Source organism: Rana temporaria, chromosome 2 (assembly GCF_905171775.1).
Source record: "Rana temporaria chromosome 2, aRanTem1.1, whole genome shotgun sequence".
NCBI lineage: Eukaryota > Metazoa > Chordata > Amphibia > Anura > Ranidae > Rana > Rana temporaria.
Genome location: NC_053490.1, coordinates 66,206,322 through 66,227,933, shown reverse-complemented (window position 1 = coordinate 66,227,933; position 21,612 = coordinate 66,206,322). Strand labels below are relative to the sequence as shown.

General features: G+C 43.2%; 1 protein-coding gene across 6 annotated transcripts in view; it reads left to right on the top strand.

The window, feature by feature from the left end:
• LOC120929096 overlaps positions 1–21,612 on the top strand; it is a 197,712-nt gene that overhangs the window by 111,628 nt on the left and 64,472 nt on the right. For 5 of the 6 annotated variants that reach the window (XM_040340307.1, XM_040340308.1, XM_040340306.1 and 2 more), the window contains 5 exons: positions 3,505–3,557; positions 5,133–5,205; positions 11,117–11,151; positions 12,792–12,842; positions 19,743–21,177. In XM_040340307.1, coding sequence (XP_040196241.1) covers positions 3,505–3,557; positions 5,133–5,205; positions 11,117–11,151; positions 12,792–12,842; positions 19,743–21,177 — 1,647 coding nt within the window. The remainder of the gene's footprint in view (positions 1–3,504; positions 3,558–5,132; positions 5,206–11,116; positions 11,152–12,791; positions 12,843–19,742; positions 21,178–21,612) is intronic. The other variant, XM_040340309.1, reaches the window with a different exon arrangement.

Here is a 21,612-nt window from a genome sequence, read left to right as displayed (position 1 = left end):
CTGAATAGTAATCACGACGAACGCCAGCCTTACCGGTTGGGGGGCGGAGTCTGGGGGGTTCAGTCGACCCAAGGTCGCTGGTCTTCAGAGATTCCCATTTGCCAATCAAGGGCCTGGAACTTCGGGCGATCAGGCTGTGCCTCTCCACATGGTTTTAGAGGCTACAAGGGTGTCCAGTCAGGATCCAGTCGGACAACGCCACGGCAGTGACATATGCCAACCATCAAGGAGGAACAAGAAACTCGGCTGCAGCATCAGAAGTCGCTCACATTCTAAGGTGGGCAGAAAGGAGCATATACCGGCCCTGTCAGCCATATACATTCCGGGTGTGGAAAACTGGCAGGCGGACTACCTGAGTCGCCAGATGCTGGACCAAGGAGAATGGCCTCTGCACCCAGAGGTGTTTCAGCTCCTTTGCCCAAGATGGGGCACGCCAGACGTAGATCTGCTGGCGACTCGACTCAATCGGAAGGTATTGAGGTTTGTGGCCAGGTCAGGAGACCCATGGGAGGACACGACATATGCGTTAGTGGCGCCGTGGAGTCAGTACCGGCTAATCTATGCCTTCCTTCCTCTAAAGCTCCTGCTGCTTCTGCTTCGCAGAGTGGAGGCAGAGGGGATTCCTATGATCCTAATTGCTCCAGATTGGCCTCGGCGCCCTTGGTACGCCGATCTAGTGCGGCTAGTAGCAGACGTCCCTTGGCTCGATCTTCACTATTGTGGCATTATTTCTCTTACCCCACGCTTTGGCTCCTATCCACGAGACATATAGATCCCAGGATTATCTGTGTCATCCCATGACACTAGAAGGATACATCACTAAGGAGCGGCGCTGAAACAGTAGGAGAAGGAACCATTTGCCCTATTTGCGCATATACCATAATTTGAAGGTAAGGGCAATATGAGACTAATCATTGGATATGCTCATCATGTTTAGAAGATTCATCCACTCCATCTGCTCCACTTTATTATTACATCAATAGACTCTCTTTAATTGCTCAGTGTTATATATTTCATTTGTCACATATGTGGGGAGTTCCATCTCCACCTTTAGGCTTGTCAGCTTACTGCATCACATATATGTGCACAGTGTTTTGGCTATTATTTAGCTCTTATGTGTATTTCACTAATACTTTAGCGCTTATCACTTTTTATATATATTTACCGCCATGACCTCTAGGTGCCTCAGAACCACCGTTTGAGAACATTAGGGAAGTTCCCTTGTTGACACTTTCTCGGAAAGTGGTCCTTTTGGTGGCTCTTATGTCAGCTAAGATGGTTTCTGAGCTGGCAGCCTTGTCATGAAGGATAACAAGGATAAGATGGTGCTGCGTTCACAGCCTTAAATTCTTCCTAAGGTCATTTCGACCTTCCATCTCAAGGAAGACATTATAGTGCCATACTTGTGTCCTCACCTGTCGAATCCTAAGGAGACGACGTGGCATTCCTTGGACGCTGTCCGAGCTCCGAGAATATACTTGTCTGTTACTGCTCCGTTCCGGAGTTCAGACTCCCTGTTTGTTTCGGTGGCTGGTCCCAAGAAGGGCCCAGCAGTCTCAACGGCCACCATTTCGAGGTGATCAGGCTTACGCCATAAAGGGTCGGGCGCCTCCCTATCACGATGCATTCGACCAGGGCAATGCTGCCTCTTGGGCTTTCTGACATCAAGTGTCTATTTCCCAGGTGTGTGTAAGGCGGCGACCTGGTCACCCGGTCACACTTTCACTAAACTTTACAAGTTGATGTGAGTGCATCTTCGGATGCTTCTTCGGCCGAAAAGTTTTGCAGTTGAGGAGCTCTGTTTTGTTTTGGGGTGAAGTTTAATTTTATGCTTCCCACCCCTCATTTTTACACTGCTTTGGGACGTCCCACGTTGTCAAGATTAAGGCTGTGTCCATCCATGAACGGAAGAGAAAATAGGATTTTATGCTCACCGTAAAATCTCTTTCTCTGAGTTCATGGATGGACACAGCATCCACCCCTCTTTGTCTGTACTGCTTGCTACGAACTGAATTGCTTGGTGCAGGCTGAGGGGATATAGTCAGTGGGACCGCACCCTGGGCGGGGCGGTTCGGCTTTGAAGTTGTTAACTCTTTCTGCCTAGTCACTCCTAAAGATAGGCTATTTCCCACGTTGTCAAGATTAAGGCTGTGTCCATCCATGAACTCAGAGAAAGAGATTTTACGGTGAGCATAAAATCCTATTTTTTAATGATGTTAATTAGGTCTGCAAGAACGATTATTTGTATAATAGATTAGTTGGCCGATTATTGTTTCTATTAATTGATTAATCGGATAATAGCCTTAAAAAAAAAATTTGCATTTTTAATTTTTTTTGGGTCAATTTGTTGTTGGGCAGATTACAAAACACAAATTGCCGCAAAAACACATTACATGCTTTTCTGCAGCTTCTCCATTGAAGTATATTGAACCAAAAAAAAAAAAAATAGCACCGTTTTGCATTAAAAAGTCCTTGTCCTTTCCAAATCCGCAGCAGCTGAAAAAAAATCCTGGATGTGAACGTGTCCCATAGGAAACCATGTAAATGAACTGTAGTGTGTTTCTGCAAAAAGCACAAAAAAACAGAGGTGTGAACCCAGGCCTGAGATGTTTAGTAACATAATGGGGTACAGTACAAAAAGAGCAAATAATCGCTACTGTAAGGGGTGCATTTTTTTTTACTGTGGGACAATGAAAGTAATATTTACAGTAGCGATTTGCTTTTTTGTACTATACAGGGCTATTTTTTTTTTTTTTTAACCCTATTATGTTACTGCCCGATTAATCGATTATGAAAATTGTAATCGATTAATTTCATAATCGATTAGTTGTCGATTAATCGATTAGTTCTTTCGGCCCTAATGTTAATCATTTACAATTGGTCACATAAAATATATTGCTAAATTTGCTTCCTCATTATTCTTTGAACTCTAGGCAAACAGCTAAATATGCAAACCAATTACCAAATACTATCCCTTTACTGTCCATTTCATTCATTGAATTTCAGGCTTAGCTTTACATGTGGTCATTACCAAGGGCAGTCTGCCTGCAAATACAATCTGCCTGGGAATGTTCACCTCTCCAGACTGACATCTACCCATCAAGGCATTTTGATATTTGTATAACTCCTCCCAAGAGCCAACCCACTGCTTGCATCTTGGCAGAGGGTTCTCATCAGGAGTTTTGTTGTTATGTGTTCGTAAAGGTATGATACAGCACCATGCTCCCCCCCCCCCCCCCCTTACCCCCACCAACCATGAATTGCCTTCATTGAATAGAGAAGTGATGACATTAGTGGGTCTAAAATAAGCTATGTAATAACAGAAGGTTTTATTTATAAAAAAAAAAAAAAAAAAAAGTCCTTAGCAATTTAATTTGGGGTGGGGGCAGTGAAGGCAACATTTAAGCAGATAACATTTTTTTTTTCAATAATTAACTGCTTTTACTGGTGTTTATTCATTCTTGCTTACAGTTCAACTCTTTAAATACAAATACATTTTTATAGGTGGTTTTCCCAAAAAAAATAAGAAGCGCAAACGCAAAAGAAATAATGCAGAGGTATGATAATTTGCTTACTGCACTCTTTGTAACCTTATATATTCTCCCTACTGGTCAGCTACTGTCATTTTTAGGATTTAAACTTTTCCAGACATTTTGTCTGAGATGACAAAGCAATGGAAACTTTTGTATAAAGCAGTCAATAAATTAGTCTTTTTATATATATATATATATATATATATATATATATATATATATATATATATATATATATATATATATATATATATTCAGCCAGCGGGTATACACTGATCAGTGCTGCTTCTTATAGTCAGTGTTGCTGATTGAAAGGAAATGTTCCAACCGGGCTGTTGAACAGAAGTCAATCAGTTGAACTTCAACTGGCTGAATTTTGATCCATGTATGGTCGGCTTAGGAGGGCAAATAAGATGATCATTATAACAATGGATTTGTAGAAGTCTGTAGAGCAGGCCGTGATATATATGAGAGATCTACCAGTGATGTTTGAGGTGCAAGAGTGCTTGGACTCTACTATCAGCCATAAGGGCCCTTTCACACGGGGCAGATTAGTAATGATTCGCCTCCGTGTGTCCGTCAGCTCAGCGGGGATCGCTCCGTAAAATCCCCGCTGAGCCGTCGGCTGACAGGGCGGTCCCCGCACACTGTGCAGGGACCGCCCTGTCTTTTCTCCGCTCTCCCCTATGGGGGAATCGGATGAACACGGACCGTGTGTCCCTGTTCATCTGATCCGCAGACGGAAGAAAAGATAGGATTTTCTTCCGTCCGCAAAATCGGATCTTTGCGGAGGCGGGTGATTACGGGTGTCAGCGGATGTTCATCCGCTGACACCCGCAAGCACATAGGGACCAATGTATGTCCCTTTTTCATCCGCAAACGGATGGATGAAAATGCGGACATACGGTCCGCACATGTGAAAGGGGCCAAAGGCTCCTTTCACGTGGAGCAGAGTCTGCTCCAATCAGCAATGGATCCATGAGCTGATACCCTGCTGAATCAGAGCTGAACGGGGTGGATGTCATTTTTATGACATTCTTGCCCATTCAGTTTTTTCCTAGAGGGCTTGTGACGCCTCCATGAGCAACTCCACTGTCTGTATACATAAGACTACTTCCGATCTGTCATGTTGAAGTCCACAAAAATGGAAAAGGACACAGTCCGTTTCTGTTTTTTTCCAGACCTGAATCAGAGGTGGGTGTTAAAGGGCACAAGGCCTTTTACATCCGCCTACCCGTAGGGTTCCATGGAGCTTCCAGTCAAGTCCGCCTGAAAGACTGACTGGTGGACCTGATTGGAATGCCCATGTGAAAGGGCCCTAGCTCATTGGGGCCCACTGCTTGAATTGATCACAAAACGCTACAGACCATAGAACTTAAAGAATTGTGGATACAAAAGTAACTTGCAGCTCTGGGTTTGCAAAAATATCTTCTATTCACTATATTCAATATATATACGGTTTACCAACATTTCCCAAAACATGATATCCTTGCACAGGCTAGTTAAAAAAGGTAATAGTTCAACCATCAGGCATGAAGTGTGTCTTTTTAAAACTAAACTGTAAATTATGTTCTGATGTTTCTTTCTTTATAATGAAAGCTTGAAACGGCTCTGTTGACTATGCCACCCGAGGAAAGGGCTGCCTACTCTCAATTGTATGATGAAGTTGGGGGTAAGCACATACATTTTTTTATTTCATTGATTGTTTATATTAAAATCTTTAAAAAGAAAAAAAAGCAGTACACAATTTTAAATATAATATAGTCCACAAAACAATTCTTATGCCATAATAGCTAGGCATTTTTGGAACGAGGTTAGCAATGGTGACCACCATGTTTCTGCCTGAAAAAGGTTTACCCTAAAGTGGATGTAAACCCTCACATATACCCAGTGAAGTGAACAGTCTCAGATGAGACACAGAGATCAAACAAATCTCCCTACATAAGTTTTACATGTATATCTGCTTCAGCTTTCTACATTCTTTAGAGAGTGCACTTCGTGTTAGAATTTTTTCTTCCTGTTTCAGCAGTGGGGGGGGGGGGGGGGAGTCTGGACATATACTGTGTGAGAGCTGATTGGAGGAAAGGCACCCCCCCCTCCCTCCACATAGGCAGAGGAACAAAGAAACTTACAGCACTGTACTTTGAATAGACAAGCTCTCTGCTAATCTATTTCTAAGTTCCCTCCCCGAAACAAATTTCTAGCAGCTTTTATCTTGCTGATAACAGAGGAACGGAGCAGAACGTCACTTAGGGCTTTGGAGAGAGATAAGTAAACACTACAGATATATACAGTGATGAAAATAAGTATTTGAACACCCTGCTATTTTGCAAGTTCTCCCACTTGGAAATAATGGAGGGGTCTGAAATTGTTATCGTAGGTGCATGTTCACTGTGAGAGACATAATAAAAAAAAAAATTCCAGAAATCACAATGTATGATTTCTTTTTAACTATTTATTTGTATGATACAGCTGCAAATAAGTATTTGAACACCTGAGAAAAACAATGTTAATATTTGGTACAGTAGCCTTTGTTTGCAATTACAGAGGTCAAACGTTTCTTGTAGTTTTTCACCAGGTTTGCACACACTGGAGGAGGGATTTTGGCCCACTCCTCCACACAGATCTTCTCTAGATCAGTCAGGTTTCTGGGCTGTCGCTGAGAAACACGGAGTTTGAGCTCCCTCCAAAGATTCTCTATTGGGTTTAGGTTTGGAGACTGGCTAGGCCACGCCAGAACCTTGATATGCTTCTTACAGAGCCACTCCTTGGTTATCCTGGCTGTGTGCTTCGGGTCATTGTCATGTTGGAAGACCCAGCCTCAACCCATCTTCAAAGCTCTAACTGAGGGAAGGAGGTTGTTGCCCAAAATCTCGCAATACATGGCCCCGGTCATCCTCTCCTTAATACAGTGCAGTCGCCCTGTCCCATGTGCAGAAAAACACCCCCAAAGCATGATGCTACCACTCCCATGCTTCACAGTAGGGGTGGTGTTCTTGGGATGGTACTCATCATTCTTCTTCCTCCAAACACGGTTAGTGGAATTATGACCAAAAAGTTCTATTTTGGTCTCATCTGACCACATGACTTTCTTCCATGACTCCTCTGGATCATCCAAATGGTCATTGGCAAACTTTAGACGGGCCTTGACATGTGCTGGTTTAAGCAGGGGAACCTTCCGTGCCATGCATGATTTCAAACCATGATGTCTTAGTGTATTACAAACAGTAACCTTGGAAACGGTGGTCCCAGCTCTTTTCAGGTCATTGACCAGCTCCTCCCGTGTAGTCCTGGGCTGATTTCTCACCTTTCTTAGGATCATTGAGACCCCACGAGGTGAGATTTTGCATGGAGCCCCAGTCCGAGGGAGATTGACAGTCATGTTTAGCTTCTTCCATTTTCTAATGATTGCTCCAACAGTGGACCTTTTTTCACCAAGCTGCTTGGCAATTTCCCCGTAGCCCTTTCCAGCCTTGTGGAGGTGTACAATTTTGTCTCTAGTGTCTTTGGACAGCTCTTTGGTCTTGGCCATGTTCGTAGTTGGATTCTTACTGATTGTATGGGGTGGACAGGTGTCTTTATGCAGCTAATGACCTCAAACAGGTGCATCTAATTTAGGATAATAAATGGAGTGGAGGTGGACATTTTAAAGGCAGACTAACAGGTCTTTGAGGGTCAGAATTCTAGCTGATAGACAGATGTTCAAATACTTATTTGCAGCTGTATCATACAAATAAATCGTTAAAAAATCATAAATTGTGATTTCTGGAAAAAAAATATTTGATTATGTCTCTCACAGTGGACATGCACCTACGATGACAATTTCAGACCCCTCCATGATTTCCAAGTGGGAGAACTTGCAAAATAGCAGGGTGTTCAAATACTTATTTTCCTCACTGTATGTGCGCAGGTCAGATTTTATGAATGGGATTTACATCCACTTTAAAGTGGTACTCAGCTACCCCAATGTTTTTTTTTTTCTTGTCTGTAGTGCTGCATTCTCTTCAAATACTCACTCGCACAGCAAATCCAGCCTTAACCAGCTGTGATCAGGTGACATACAACGGGTCCAGCACCACCATCTTGGTCTCTTCTTGCCTCTTCTGGGTCAGACAGCCAGCTACTGATGATTCCCCTGCCCTCTGGCCTGGTCCTTGGCTGCTATGTGTGCCCAATCCTACAGCCTCCTGGAAGATGTGGTAAAAGTATCCCAGGAGGCTTCAAGATTAGGGACACCTCATTCTGGCCTAGGCAAAAATGGAAGCGACAGAAAAAAAAAGAGCTAAACTCACAAATAAAACAATCAATTCTTTTTGGTGAGGGTTGTTTAAATGGAACTAACTTTCTTTCAGGAATTAAGTTCTTCTTTAAACACTGGAACAATATATGATGTGTTGATTTGGGGTATTTTAGCTCATTGGCAGTGCCAAACAGTGAGTCCACTCCACAAAGTCTGTTTTTAGGGCATTTTCTGCCAACTTTTATTGAAAAAGAAAACATCAGAATAGTTTCCCTCGCAAGGGTTCTCATCATCCATGTGACAAACAAACAGTACTCCACCTCATGGCTCTTCTCTGCAGTATATCTGCGTTTGCCTCCTGCCTTGGTCCTCCAGACCGTCAAACCCAGAGCTTGTGCACTAAATCGGGGAACTGCATGAGAAACGGTAAGAACTGGCAAGGTAAAGCTTACCTTGTCAGTTCTTACTGTTTCTCCTGCAGCTCCCCGCTGCTACATCCTCACAGTTTCTGCCTTTCACTGTCCCAGCGTGGGCAGTACGGAGCAACACGCTCCTAACCGCTCCCTTGCACAGACTGGCCCCCTCGGAAGGGTGCGGCCCATCCCCTCTAATCCCAGCTCTAACATAAGTTCAGTGCACACCTGGCTCATTTTCTGCAAAACCTGACCAAAACTGGGAAGATCAACAGTGGCACGGGCTCGCCTCTATAATGCACTATCCTCTTTTTATTAAACAGATTAGAGACCTACACCAGTTGATGTACTGTACGTCCTCTACTGAACACATTTATGCACCTCTCATGTACAAAAGGCTGCAAAAATATGTGTACACTCATACTGCACACTTAAGTCTAGGCTGTTACCCACAGGTGTGATTATCACTTAGGTCTTGGACCTCCAACCCACTAACTTCTAATTAATGATTTCTGACCTTTCATATTGAAAACATTGGCCTGGATTCAGAAAGGAGATACGACGATGTATCTCCGGATACGCCGTCGTATCTATGCGATTCAGAGAATCAGTTACGCATAGATTTACCTAAGATCCGACCAGCGTAAGTGTCTTACACCGTCGTATCTTAGGCTGCATATTTACGGTGGCCGCTAGGTGGCGCTTCCATATAGTTACACAATGAATATGCTAATTAGGTTCAGAAACGTACGTCCGGCCGACGTATTTTTTTACGTCGTTTACGTTAGGCTTTTTTCGGCGTAAAGTTACCCCTGCTATATGAGGCATAGCTAAAGTTAAGTATGGACGTCGTTCCCGCGTCGAGTTTTGAAATTTTTACGTCGTTTGCGTAAGTCGTTCGCGAATAGGGCTGTACGTAAGTTACGTTCACGTCTAAAGCAATGACGACTTGCGGCGTAATTTCGAGCATGCGCACTGGGATTTTTTCACGAACGGCACATGCGCCGTTCGTAAAATACGTCAAATACGCGGGGTCACAGTGAATTTACATAAAACACTCCCACATCATCCCCATTTGAATTAGGCGGGCTTACGCCGACACACATACGTTACGCCGCCGTAACTAAGGGCGCAATTAACTAAGGGCGATACGTTACGCCGCGCCGACAGATACTGCAATGTATCTGAATCCGACCCATTGTTTCCTAAGCTCTGCCTTGCCATAAATATTGGCCTCTTTCTGCCCCTAACAATAAAGTGGTAGATAGAGATGTGTTGTGCTGAATCAATTTGCAGCATTTCAAAATTGTAAACATAATTAAAAAGTTGTATGAAGCCAAAATCGGAAAACACAAAGTAACAAAACACCTCTAGTTGTAAGTTGATTGAAAGCCTATGACTGATGGTGCCATATTACCAAGAACTGCAGCAAAATCAGAATTTGATTTTAATTCTCTTTGCTTTGTTAAGACTTTTGTCAATTCCCCCAAGATGAATGATATGCTGTAACAAACTGATCATTCTTACTGATAATGCCATGAAGTAGGCGGTGGGGGGCTGGTTTAGCCTCCGGCAGTGAAATCTGCAAAAACATGTTAGGCTAGATTTGAGTACTTGGGATCATGCACAAATGACAGACAGGAATTGTGCACACCCTCACACACAAAATACTTGCTTTCATTTAACTTATCTTCTTCGCCTATATCCACCTACATCTTTCTTCTTTTTGATAATCTGTTTATATTTCATAATATAGGCCCATGGTAGACAAAATGTGTGTGTGTGTGTGTGTGTATATATATATATATATATATAGATATTTATATTTCCTACAGGACCTTCATACAGCCTTTCCCCCTTAGCAAATGTAGGCTCTAATACACAGGCAGCATAGATCAGATCACAGTATACTTCATTGTGTAGAATGACATTGATTAATGAGGAATATGCTTGGCCTCCTGAGTTCTATAGCTGCTGAGCTGTAAGTAAAGGAGATAGCCAGCTGTATAATTGAACAAAATACATCCTATGTGTAGCACAGATCCCAAGCTGATCCCGCTGTTTTGTCCCAGGTTCTGTTTCCTGTTGGGTGCATGGCACCCAGACTGGTTTCCCAGTCTCTCAACACAATAAGGCAGCAAGTGTCTTTTTTTTAAAGTTTATTGCTGGTTAAACTTGGTTGGCGTGTAGAGTAAGCCTTGGGATAATCCAAATATAGTGCAAGCTGTAACAGAGGACACACTCTGATAGTGGCTAAGCTCCTCAGGGTCGACCTCTTGTGATATGAGTTTGTGGACATACAGGTTAAGGGGTTCCCACTTTGGAAGTGGCCCTAAGCCAGCAACTCTGGAACAGTCTCCCAGGGTTAAGCGATACCAGTCTTTATGGTTCTCTTGCTCAAGCCTCTACTCACTGTGTCTCTGTGTACATGGATGCCTCCTTCCAGTACCAGCCAGACCCTGTATAGTAGGATGCCTCCTTCCAGTATCAGCCAGACCCTCAGTAGACTTTCTCTAAACTGTTCTCCGCAGCTGTAGACACAGCGCCCCCCCCCCCCCAGCTCTCCCTGAACTGTGATCTAGTTCCCCAGACTATTTATACACACATCAGTCCCCTGCTGGTCATCCCCCTGACCAGAGATTGGCTGAGGCTGTATGAATATTCAGCCCAGGTTCTGCCTCTTCCAACGCACTGTATTCTAGAACCTACCAGAAAATTGGGGATGTAGTTGAGCCTGCAACCAGCAGGACCCAGAATAGCCAAAAGAAGAGCCAAAAACGAATGTTACCTAGTGTAAATCTACTAGCAACCTACTAGGAGGCGTTCCATACAGTATGTAAAATACTAAGCCTGTGTAGGGAGAGCTCTGGAATTAAGTTATGTTTCCCCAAAAACAATACAAAGAAAACCTTGTTTGGATCTCATTTCAGGTTCATTGGACATCTCCACACATAATGACTGTGATGTAAGTCCTTATTTTTATTGACACAGTTTACTTTTCTAAAACGGTAAAGGAAGAAGCATTGATCTTTGTCTTAATTTGGATTTGGTGTTAAAAATACTGCTTGCCGCATAATTGGTATTTTTTCCATCAAAATGCACCATTAAAGTGGATGTAAACCCCAATTTTTTTTTTGATGTCACATTGTAGAGAATATGATTTCCTATCATCTGTGCCCAGTCTTGCCACACAGAGTTAATCTAGCGCTGAGCAATCCTCTTTTTATTGTTCAGTGAAATAAAACAGACTTCCAGATAAAGACCAAAGTCCTTGCTTGAGTGACAGGTTATTTACATATCTCGTGCACTAGCTTGCAGACATGCACAGCTTCTTGTCTATGTATATTCTGATGGCTGTTTACACTGAACTGTGGATCACCCCATATTTTGAAAACATTTAATCAAAACACAGGAAAGACAGCCAATCCTGGGAGAGCTGGACCGGAGAGAAGAGGAGGAGAGGGGAGGGGGATGTGAATTGTGCACTTTACAGAAGCTGTGCATGTCTGCAAGCTAGTGCACGAGATATGTAAATAACCTGTCACTCAAGCAAGTCTTTGGTCTTTATCTGGGAGTCTGTTTTATTTCACTGAACAACAAAAAGAGGATTGCTTAGCGCTGGTTTAACTCTGTGTGGCAAGACTGGGCACAGATGATAGGAAATCTTATTCTCTACATTGTGACATCAAAAAAATTATAATATTTTTTTGGGGTTTACATCCACTTTAATATGGACTAGTGGTAAGACTGTACAGGCACATGCATGCAAGTCTTAAAAGCATTGAACACATCATGCAACCCAGATGTATTGTTTGCACTTTCCCTACATGATTCTCAGTTTATAAAGGTTCAAAGAAAAAGTTCAGGAATTTTATAAAATCCCCCAGCTCCCCTCCCTAGCCCTTACTTGCCTCCTGTGACAGCTGCGGCCTCTCACGTTGTTTACAACTCAAGTAATAACATCACATAGACTTGTGACATTACTCCTGCATTTACATGTACGTCCTATTAAAGTTGAATGGGTTGCTATGATCACAGAACCCAGTTTGCCCTGGATCATGAGTGTCATGAGTTGCCATGGTGTGGACAGGCCGACTGCCAGCACCATAACAAGCAATTATGCTCTTGGGCAGGATGCACGGCATCATTTGTTGCTATTTGTTGAGGCTCACTAACACCATGGTCATGCATGATACTGATCCAGGGCACAAGGCATGCAGGGTCACCCCCAGCATTCAAGAGAGGAGAAAAGCCCATCTCCTCCTGACTTGTTCCACCTCCTGCCCTCTACAACACTGCTGCAGCCAAAATGTAGGGCTCTGACGTGAAAAGGGATTTTGTAATTAGGGAACTCTGTGATGGGGACAGTGTGTAATTGGGGGCTCTGTGATGGTGAGACTTTGCGACTGGGGAGCTAAAATAGGATGACTGTATAGTGGGCGGAAAATCCGTGATGGAGGACTCTGTGATAGGTCTTTAGAATTGCAATTGACTAACATACTCGAATAAATATTACCTTTTAATGTTTTTGTTTTTTTAATAATCAGTCTAAAAGTTGGATTATAACCTAATGTATGATTATTTTTTTTAAATATTTATTTACAGGTTGAGCAAATAAAAGATGCTTCCAATGAGACTGTGGAAGACATTCCTAAGGTATATATCACACTAGCCAGCTGATTGGTTGTTATTGTCCTCAGTGATTTCTCTAAACAATCCTACAGAATGTTGCTTGTTGTGTAGTGGGCATATAAGTATTGAATGATTGTCAAGGGTGGAACAAAGCATAGCTTACATACTATTACAACAATGCCAGAAATGTATTAGCAGTACCCATCAAGCTACCAAAGAGCAGTGAAGATCTGGCAACCGTTATAACCCTGCCCCACTTCTCCCAAAGCATTTCTTCTGTTGTTCCTAGAGGAGTATTGACTTTTCCTTTGGAAAACATAGTGATCCTTTCATTGTGTGTGCATTAAAGTACAAGTTGGTATTTACGTTAAAATGTCAGACTGGTTCAGTTCTTCAGGCTATGTGCAATTAAATATTTACATATTCTTAACAAGCAATAACTAAGGTTTTAAAAAAGCCCTTACTGACCTTTGTAGCTGCAGGCACCGTGCAGCAATTCATCTCCTCTTGCTTTCTCAGACAGTGGGGACTCGGACACCTAACAGCCTTTTAATGAAAACAAGCAGCAGGCTTTTTAAACCATTCAAAAATGATTTGTTACCAGACTTTAGAATCTTTGTTGTGATTCATGAAGATACATTTCTCCTCAGTGCCCGCAGTTACAAAGGTCAGTGTTTTAAAGCTCTTTTTTCTGCATGTTAAAGCAGACCTCTACCCCCAGACACAAAAATCCATGCTTATCCATAAAAAACAAAAAACTTTTTTGAAATTAGGAGTTATTTTTTAATGACACCCCAAATCTTGTGCAACATGCCAGAACTGGCATGCCATTATCGGTGGGCCAGAAAAGAAACTAGGAGGAAAAAGCTGGCCACTGATTATGTAGCATTTGAAAATGGCAGCATAGGGGGTAGGTACATAGCAGTTTATACATAGTACTATTGTGGTAAAGTAGTAGGGAAAAAACTGACTCATGTACTGTATATATATTTTGACACATTACCCACAAAGAGCATTGCCAGTATATATTTGGGGAAGGTCCACTTTAAGAATATGTAAATATTTGAATGTCCCTAGCATGGCCAGCTAACTTCTTTTTTTTTTTAACAGTTTTCCTGGCATAAAAAGCTGTACAGAAAACAAATAGCTGTTTGTGTAGACTAGTGTTACATATTCCTAGGAGTATCCTAGGGTCCAGGTCTATAGACAAATCACCCACTGTATTGATCTCATCAACCACCCCTCTCCAAAACTCCTGGATCAGAGGGCACAACCAAACTACGTGTATAAATGTCCCCGTGTCACTCAAGCATTTAGGACAGTAGTCAGACTGTGTTGGGTATTTTTACCAGTGTCTCCAGATGAGATCCTCAGAGGGATGAGAGGATTCGTTCAGCATTACAAGAAGTCAGAAAATGTTCCACAGTGTGGGAATTGACTATTGTGACCTCTGGGAATTGTGCTTACACCACGCATCATAACTATAAATATCGTAAGAACATCCACGAAGGTAGATGAAATGTGGTTTTCAGAATGTTGTATGACAGCAGCTGCCCTGCTGGCATAATATGTTTTATTTTAATTTGAACAAATCTCATCCATTTATTAGGGTCAGGCATGGGTCGGAGATGTGGCAAATGGGGATTACCCCAAAGCAGGGCGTGAGGGTAGATCTCCAGCATGTTGCCCACTACTGTTGACATCTGTTTCTATAACAAAAGTAAAAAATAAAAAAGAGACAGACTGCTGCACACCCTAAAGAGTTAACTACAAGTTTATTGAAAGAATATATCAAAAAGAACACACATGTATCAGGCATAAAAAATAGGTTCCCTAAAAATAGGTGGACCTACCCAGATAATTCCCTAATGGACACCCCCCCACAGACCGGCATATACTGGTAACTAGAATGAGGGAATACTCGATCCTCCCGAAGGAGGGTCAGAGTAAATAAATAGCGCACCCACCCTTCACAAAAATACAGATACCCCCCCCCCCCCCCCCCACACACACACACACACATAAAAAAGCCCAATTGCTAATACAATATATCCCTAATAGTTCCCACACAGGACAGTGGTTTCCTGAAATGACAGGTAAAAGTTACCACTATCTATGTGAGGGAACGCAGCAAAGAGGGAAACCAAAGGAAGGACATGAAAAATTATCCTGTATAATGGTAGTGGTAATATACCCTTCCACTAGGACTAGTGACCAACAAAGTAATCAATACTAACAAAACCAGAGGGACCGTGAGCCTGAAATAGCTGAGAAAGTCTCTCATGGAGATCACCGTTTAAAAACATATGTAGCTTCCATGTGAATCTGGTTTCATTAATTGAAAGTTATTAGGGAGACATTGAAGAGATGGCAGAGGCACTGTAGTTATAGTTTTTCTTCACAATCAATTTCACCAGAGAAGTACTTAAAGCGGTTGTAAACCCCCATCTACTTATTTCATTATTAGCATTTTCCTAAAGACAGTTTCCCGCTGCATCCAACGATCCTTATACAATCAATTCAATTATTATATTTGCGGTGTAATCAGTACCTTTGTCCCTGGGCTTCCTGGTCCTATGCCAGCGCTATTCTTCTTTAGGTCTTCCGCATCTGCTGCTGTAAAAACTTCCGCCCACACTTGATGACGCTTGCTGTAATCCCGCGCGTGCGCACTACAGCAAATATTCAAGCCTCTTCTTCGTTTCCGGTTACTATGGAAACGAAGAGAAGCTGTGTCTTGCGCGCCTTCTTCCTCCTTCAAACCCTGTGACGTAGGAGTCACAAGGTATGAAGGTAAACAACCATGAGCCTCTTGGGGAGGGGGAGGGAGGAAATAACAATGAAAAACATCGCGCGATGTCGGGGCTGACGTCAACAGCAGGAAATGACGCAGCCCCGACATAAACAGAGCTAGTGACCGGCAGGGTCTCGGCTGGCCAGATTAACGAACGAACGGCGCATGCGCGGAGTGACGTCACCATTCGGGATATCGGCGATATCAGGAGAAGGAAGCAGGTAGGGGAAAAAAAAAGACAGAGACGAATTTGTGCTATTAGAATGCCTGTAGAAATAGAAAGTTGCAATTTTAGGTTTACAACCGCTTAAATGAGAATGCAACAATGTTACCACTGATAGATATCTGAACTGATTCCCATAAAGTGTGGATATAGTCCATTGGGTTGCTTAGGCAAGCATGTCCTTGAAGTGTTTCCTTGTGTTGCTTTTGCAGCTTACAGGTTTGGATAGGCAATTAGTGATTAGACAAATGGTATGATGGTTGTAAGTGACAGTATTAGCAGCGATGTTTCACAACAGTGTAACACAAGATTTACTCACTGTTTGCTGTCAAATGATAGCTCGAGATCGTAGCTATACCATCCAGTCTATAATCACACGTTTGCTCAAGGGGTCTGCAGCCAAACCATCCATTCGTATATCTCCATAGTACCTGAAGTGCTGCTCATTATAAAAGTGCTTGTCCCGTGAGGTGATAGTAGGATCTTATATCCAGTGAAGGACAATGATAGATGTCCAGTGTCTCTAGTGATAGTTGGTAGTGCCAATGTCCAGAATAGGATAATAAATCTTCAGTCTCCAGTTCAAAAAGTAGCTCAATGCAGAGCATGGCAGTTGTAGTCACTATGTGTTGTTCATGTCTCCATAGGATATCCTTCAAATGGCTGCATCAAAGCTCAAGGTGCAAATGTCACCGAGCTAACAAAGGGAAAGGTAGCAAGGTTTAGACATGTATAAGGGGGTCCCTGTACCCCACGAGTTTACATGTTTCGTCCCGCTACTCTCGGAACTGAACTTTAACTAATAGTAGGATGCCCAATGAGTATAAAACAAGTGGAATTTTGGTAAGTGCAGCGCCAGTACAGAGCCCGCCCCCAAGGCGAGTGAAAAATGTTGTGTCAAAGAAGAGGGGATAACACCCTAAAAATGCTAAATCTTAATATCTATGACACACACTGTGAAATAATAGGGAAAGTGTCCAAAGCAAGGACTCCCCTCTAAATAAAGAAAATTGTAAATAAGTATTCATAAACAGTGAAATGATGAGTAGTTCTGAGAAGCTCAAGGGTAAACTCAAGACGATCAGTCCACATCAAACTAATACTAAGGGCTAGATTCACATAGATCAGCGGATCTTTAGATGTGATTTAAGATCTGCCGCCGCAAGTTTGAGAGGCAAGTGGGTAATTCACAAAACACTTACCTCCAAACTTGCGGCGGCGGATTGTAAATTCCCCGGCGGAATTCAAATTACGCAGGTGGGGGGAGTGTACTATTTAAATCAGGCGCGTCCCCGTGCCGATTTAAATGCGCATGCGGCATCTGCGAATTTTCCCGGCGTGCATTGCTCCCAATGACGTCGCTAGGACGTCATTGGTTTCGGCGTGAGCATAACTTGCGACGAGCGCGTTTGAGAATCGGCGTACGCAAACGACGTAAAAAAAAATTGACGCGGGAACGACGGCTATACTTAACATTGGCTGCGCCTCATAGCAGCAGAGGTAAGTATACTCCGGGAATACGCTTACGTAAACGTCGTAACAACACTGCGTCGGGCCCGCGTATGTTCGTGAATTGGCGTATCTCGCTGATTTACATATTTCTCAGCGTAAATCAGCGAGAACGCCCCCAGCGGCCATTTTTAAATTGCATTTAAGATCCGACGGTGTAACACAGTTACACCTGTCGGATCTTAAGCATATCCATGCGTAACTGATTCTATGAATCAGTCGCATAGATACGACCGGCCTAACTCAGAGATACGACTGTGTATCAGGAGATACACCGTCGTATCTCTTTGTGAATCTGGCTCTTAAGTGTCCATACACTGTGAAAAGCGATAATGAAACAATCCCCGTGAGGTCAGCATGGAAGGTTCCCCTCAAAAGTGCAATCCCAGGAACTTCAGAAAAGATGAAAAATACCCTTACCGGACTCCATGGAGCCACAATCACACCTTACAGCGGTGGGTCAACAATGCGTTTTAATTTTTTTTAAACATTTTTACACTATGAGGAGTTTTTTTCTCCTTTTTTCCCTGTTTGGAGTTTATTCATTTTAAGTATAGCTGAATATACCCATTGGAATTTGGATCGGAGTTCCGTATCTGGCAGCAGTCCTATTCAGACGCACTTTGAGGTGAATTACGTCCAGCGCAAGCAAGGTTCCGGACCGCGGCAGCGACCAGATAGGGCAATCGGCCCAACACGCATTGTTGACCCACCGTCGTAAGGTGTGATTGTGGGTCCACGGAGTCCGGTAAGGCCGCGTACACACGATCAGTCCATCCGACGAGAACAGTCCGAAGGACCGTTTTCATCGGTTAACCGATGAAGCTGACTGATGGTCTGATGTGCCTACACACCATCAGTTAAAAAAACGATCGAGTCCAACGCGGTGACGTAAAACACAACGACGTGCTGAGAAAAATGAAGTTCAATGCTTCCAAGCATGCGTCGACTTGATTCTGAGCATGCGCGGGTTTTTAACCGATGCTTTTGCGTACTAACCATCGGTTTTGACCTATCGGTTAGGCGTCCATTGGTTCAATTTTAAAGCAAGTTCTCTTTTTTTGGACCGAAGGACAACTGACCGATGGGGCCCACACACGATCGGTTTGGACCGATGAAACTGAACTTCAGTCCGTTTTCATCGGTTTTGTCCGATCGTGTGTACGCGGCCTAAGTGTATTTCATCTTTTCAATACTTTTTCCCTGTGTCATTCCATTTTATTACATATGATTTATTTTCTGAACGTATTTGTCTTGGTTTCTTTGTATGTATGGATTGCATAGGGTGTTATCGACATGTGATGAAATTTTCATGTCAATGGCACCTTTAGAAATACATTTACCTAAAAAAAAATCATGACGTCTTTAATACTTATTTTACCCACTGGGTATAAAAACTACAACTCACGATTTGGCCCATTTCTCACGGGGTGGACTCCGCCAGCTCAGTGGGGAATCTGTCCCGCTCTCCTTCTATGGGCAGTTGGTTTTAAACTAACCTCCTGTCTGTCTAAACCTGACTGGCATCCAATTCTATCTGCGAGACGGATGGGGAACGGATCTGCCTGTTTTTAGCAGATTGGAGTGCATATTGGCTGGTTAAACGGACACGTCTGTTTAAATCTGCTCCATAGAGGACAATAAAGGGTCCCATCGGATCCACCTGAAAAACTTGACAGGTGGACCAAATCGGTCCTCACGTTTGAAAGGGGCCTTAATCTCTCAGAATGTGATTTAGGGCTCTTTCACACGGAGCGGACCGTTTCTCGGTCCGCTCCGTGTGTCCCCCAAAGCTCAGCGGGGATCCCCGCTGAGCTGTCGGCGGATAGGGCGGTCCCCGCACACAGTGCAGGGACCGCCCTGTCTCTGCTCCGCTCTCCCCTATGGGGGACCGGATGCAGACGGTCCGTCTGTCCGTCTGCATCCGGTCCGTTCCGCCGAACGGAAGAAAAATAGGGTTTCTTCCGTTCGGAAAAGCGGAACCCGACTGACGCGGACGCTAGCGGATGCTCCATCCGCTAACGGAAGCGTCCCCATAGGGATTCATTACAAGTCCGTTAACGGATTGTAATGAACGGACAGACGGAGCGGACGTCTGAAAGGGGCCTTACAGTGCTAAACATTTTGGCACATTTCAAATTGTTGCATTTGCAAATTTCAGAAGCCAGCTACAGGAATAGTAGTGGTAAAAAAACACTTTAACCAATCATTATTGTGTATTAATTTTCCATTTAATGTGGGTGTGGCAGGGTTGTGTCCTTTGCCTACACACTTTTTGCTAATGGATGCCTCTTTTTCCCATCTTAGAAAGTTAGGAGGTATACTGTAGTTCCCTGTCAAAAAAGGTGAAAAAGGTGTTTTTATGTGAGATTATAACCTACACTTATATTGTTTACAGGATCAACATACTGGTACAAAGGCATGTTCAAATAAAAATAATCAGAAATTTGCTGCATTAGAGTCTTCAGTGTCAACATGGACCCCAGGCCAGATTGCCAGCTCCACTCCTGTACACAATGCCACAAGTGTTTCACAACTTCCTAGACAATCTCCTGTAGTAACAAATTCTCCATCTCGGCAGTTTACTAACAGTACAAACATAGCTTTGGCGTGCAATGTAAACTCTCACAATTCAAGTGTTCCTGTAGACCAGACAGAAACGATCCATAAGAGACAAAGTCAATCTATAGCTAATCTCTCAGCCATTACAACTGGAACTGAGCTGTTGATTGAGCAGCCTTCATGCTCTTCCCTTGCCAGTAATAAATGCACAGGAGTGTCAGCCAGCTCCCCTAGAGCAAAGAAGGCCTGTCTTCTAAAAGAATTACTGATCAAAGGAGCACATACTGCCAGAAAAGTCCCACCAATATCTGCTGGTATCAAAGGTGGTAAAGCAACAGAGGTACAGAATGCAGCTTGTAATGCCAGTCCACTGCATATAAAAGCATTGTCACATCTTCCTAGACATTCTCCTGGAGTAATAAGTTCTCCATCTGGACAATTTATTAACAATACAAGCAAAGTAAAAAATCCAGATAGTCTGCAAGGTACTACATTCAATCCAGCAAATGTTGCTAATGGCAGTGGTTCATTATCTTCCATTCATGGTGAAATGTTGACATCTGCAGATTCGGCTGCTGATGAAAACAGTACAAGAGCCCAACCTATGGACATATGTAATGGCAAAGATAAATTAGTGTCCACTAGTGCAGTCTATCATAGTCCCACGGAACCTTTAGTTGACCAGCCTTTGAACTCCAGCAGTAGAAACAAGGCATCAAATAAACAGCCGCTTATGAAGTCTCCAAATAATAACATATCAAGTGAGCAGCATAATAAACATACCAAAAATAAGGATCTAGGGCTGGCAAACTTAGGAAAAACAGTGAAGAAACATGAAGAACAACATTTTTCTAGGCATGCCCCTAGCTTAACTTTAGGCCGTGCTAATACTGACATACTGTCAGATCAGGAGCCTCTGAACTCTCCAAGTGTTAGCAAGACATCAAATGTGCAACCTATGAACCCTCAATTTACCAGCGAATCGTCAGAGGAGCAGTGTAGGCTATCCCCAGGTTTTAGCCAGTCCTCAGGTGAACAGTCCACAAGAAAAGTCCTTACCACAAAAGCTTTGGTGCACACTGTAAATTCTCATGAATCGGATGCTCCTGCAGACCTGACAACAACAGTCCTCAAGAGACAAGGTCAATCAGTAGCTCATCTCTCAGCCCTTACTACTGGAACTGATTTGTTGATTGGAAAAACTTCACAGAATGCAACTGGTCATCCCAGTCAACTGCAAATAAAAACATTTTCAGATCAACTGAAGAGAGGTAGGTTATGTGTCCTATCTTGTATACAAGTCTACAGCTTAGAGTTTAGATCTGGACAAAATATAAAAAAAGATTTGTCTGAAAAACTACTGAAAAATTTCCATTAATCTGTCAGAATTTCAGTGTGCTCCTAAATTACTGTAATAAGCACAAACTAATCAGACACACAACACACAAGACCTCTACTGCCCTGAAATGCCAACAGTGTTATCAGCAGGGGCTGCCCATCCATTAAGAGTGCACAGGGACTGCCTCCCCTATCCATCACTGCTGCCTCCCCTTCCCATTGGCACCCCCTATCCATGCTTCCGCCCTTTCAGGACGCCATACCATTGATTCCAATGTGGGGTGGGTGTTTTTTTGAAGCACCGATTAGAGCGAGACTTCAAAATAGGGTGAGCTCCGGGCACAGAGCACTGCGCTACGAGCCCACTC